This window comes from Mytilus trossulus, unplaced genomic scaffold (assembly GCF_036588685.1).
Source record: "Mytilus trossulus isolate FHL-02 unplaced genomic scaffold, PNRI_Mtr1.1.1.hap1 h1tg000373l__unscaffolded, whole genome shotgun sequence".
NCBI lineage: Eukaryota > Metazoa > Mollusca > Bivalvia > Mytilida > Mytilidae > Mytilus > Mytilus trossulus.
The window spans coordinates 1,388,938-1,391,807 of NW_026963340.1; the positions used below are offsets into that span (position 1 = coordinate 1,388,938).

A 2,870-nucleotide genomic window follows, 5' to 3' on the forward strand; every position below is an offset into this window, starting at 1 on the left:
TCAAACGGGAAAACCAATAATTCGAAAAATATGGAAGATACTTTTATTTAAAGCTATTATCATACGTTAAAAATCATATGTTATTTAGTCTAATTATATGATAACAATTAATATAACATTAATTATGTCGTTGAATTCAATATAATGACAACTACAAGGAATAACAAAACACAAATTAACACACATGTACACTTGAAACACAAATTTTCTTCATCTATGCCGTTTTGCATATGTCCATTTGACAGCGATTTTGTGCTTTGAATCGATACTTTTGTTGAATAATCCGGGATAATATTCATTAGTGCTTACGGTATCATAATTGCCTGATAAGTGCAAATTCGTAATGAAACAAGTTGGCGATACACAATATAAAGATTGTCACCAAACATTATACTACTATACAACAGATACTGCATACACATCCAGAATAAATGTCGTTTCTAAATTAAAGTACCGATTTAAATATTTTGAGTGCAGATGAATTGGTAAACATTTTGAATCATTTCAAATCTTGAATCTACATTTTTTTATTTGTTTTTTGTGGTTTTTTCTTTTTCTTTGTAAGTGAGTTTAAGTTGTTCATTTCTATTTGGCTTTTTCATTTTTTGTTTCGAAGACTTTGTAAGTGTTTGTTTAACATTTGTTTGCTTGTATTGTTTGATAATGCGTGCTTTTTATGTACGCTATTTGTTTTTATTTTTTCCACTTTTATTCTCAATTTTTATATTATTTTTGTTTAGTTCGTCTTTGTTTGTTCTTAACTTATTTTTCTCCGAATATTATTTCTTCGTAACCGCAAATAAAAAGCGACAATTAAACAGAAAATATAAAAAAAGAAGTTTGCACTTGTATAATATTATTTAAGTAACACGATGAATTACATAATATAATTTCAAGTATGCATGTTGTTTCACAAAATAAAACATTTACTTGCATTTGTATACACAAACAGATTTACCATCGTTATTAATCACAAACAGTTTTGTGAAGTCGTTATTAAAACATATACCAGACGGACGGTTGATATCATTGTCTTCGTTCAGTATTTCGTCACAGTTTCGTCTATTTGATGTTATTCGCTGTATATTGTTGGTTCTAAAACCGCCAAAATAAATGTTCCCCTGTCTATCAAATGTTACACCTGCTATTCCTGAAACGTTCTTTTTGTATACAACTGTTCCATCAGTTTTGAGACAGAGGAGTCTGTTAGGACATCCAAGAATCAATTGATCATAAATACCATTGTATGCTATAAAGTTAATATAACCATATCCATATTGAATTACCTTTAGAATGTTCCCATTGGTGTCTAAAAAATTGATTGCACCGTCTTTACTGCCAACGAAGATTCTGTCACGTCCAGCAGTGATACCATGACATGTAAATCCAACGTTTACTGTGTTGCCCTTTTTCATAGTTTTTGTGTTTATAAATTGTATAGACACATCGTTCGGTAGTGTAACAACAGCTCTGTCGGTACAAGGTATCACAGCAACACAAAAAGGTGGAGAGGAAAATGCTATTTCTGTCTTATAATCTTTACAGTCTTTGTAGACAAACAGTTTCCTATCATTAGTGAGGAGTAGTTTATTGTCATTTGTGATTGCTACACCTCGAAGATAATATGTCACCCCAGTTTTAAGTTTAACTTCAGTATCCTTCTCAAATTCAGCAATGCGTTTCATTGGTTCTACCTTTATCTGGGCCTGTTGATATTTCTTTGGTTTGTATTGAATTTGGCATGGTTGAACATACTCTAACAGTGACCCGAGAGACTCAATAGTTGCCACTATTTTTTTATCGAAAGTTATATCAATTTCTTGTGAATTGGATACAATCTGCTGTATCCTCTCCTCGGCGATATGAATATTTGTGACTTGTTGGAGCAAGAATATAAAGAGCTGAATCTTTGATCCATCATCTGTCCAGAAATCCATTTCTCGTTTGTTTTGTTTTATATTGACCAATACTTGTGATATTTCTTCTTTCTGTTTTTTAATTTCCGATTCATGTCTTTGTTGGAGGGATGTGAAACTAATTGTAAGTTCACTCTCCAACTCGTCAAATTGTTTCAACAATTTGGATTTTTCTGCTCGGATCTGCTTAGAGATTGCTGATTTAGATTTCTCAATAGATTGTAAGTTTGACTGTCTGTTATTGTCTAAAGCATTCAATGTTGTAATAAGATGCGTTATGTCTTCCATAACATCGTTAAATAGTGCAGACTTTCTAACATCTTTCGAGGCAAGTTCCAATGGGAGAACGTTCTGACAAACCCTGTGTTCATTAGATATGCAGGCTCTACAGCATACGATCTCATGGTCTGTGCAGTAATAATCCAATATCATTTCAGAATGGACATTGCAGTGTTTCTTCGCGGACATAAGAATATTGGATCCAATGGACAACAGGTCGATAACATGGTGAGATTTGAAGGCTTTGAATCTGCAATGTGATTCATCACAGTCTGTACAAAGTCTTTCTTCACAGTCAGAACAATACTTTGTTGCTGTTGAAGACTTGTCAGCTTCGGAACAAGGATCACATAAACTAGCCGATGCCATAGGAAAACGTCTAAAAAAAGGAGAGGTGTGGTTTTATTATACTCTAAATCAAAAGATTTTTCTTCATGTTCTGTATTGTATACAAGTTTTTCTAAGCAGTAAAAGCAATTAACATTTGACAATCTAGTTTTTAAACTTAATCTCATTTTTTTTTAAAACGCAACTTGTAATTGATCGAAATGATATATGACTAAAACTACCAGAGTCAAACCATCCATAGTCACATTTTGAGATGTTCAGTATATTCAAATGCGACATTAAATACACAAAAACTCAAACATGCATAAATGTAAGTGTTGCATGTTT

At 32.2% G+C, this 2,870-nt stretch overlaps 1 protein-coding gene across 1 annotated transcript; it reads right to left on the reverse strand.

Moving 5' to 3' along the window:
• Positions 1 to 926: 926 nt before the first annotated feature.
• On the reverse strand, positions 927 to 2,564 carry LOC134702003 (uncharacterized). The gene has a single exon (XM_063563113.1). The coding sequence runs from the start codon at positions 2,562 to 2,564 to the stop codon at positions 927 to 929; it is 1,638 nt and encodes a 545-aa protein (XP_063419183.1).
• Between the last annotated feature and the right edge of the window lie 306 nt (positions 2,565 to 2,870).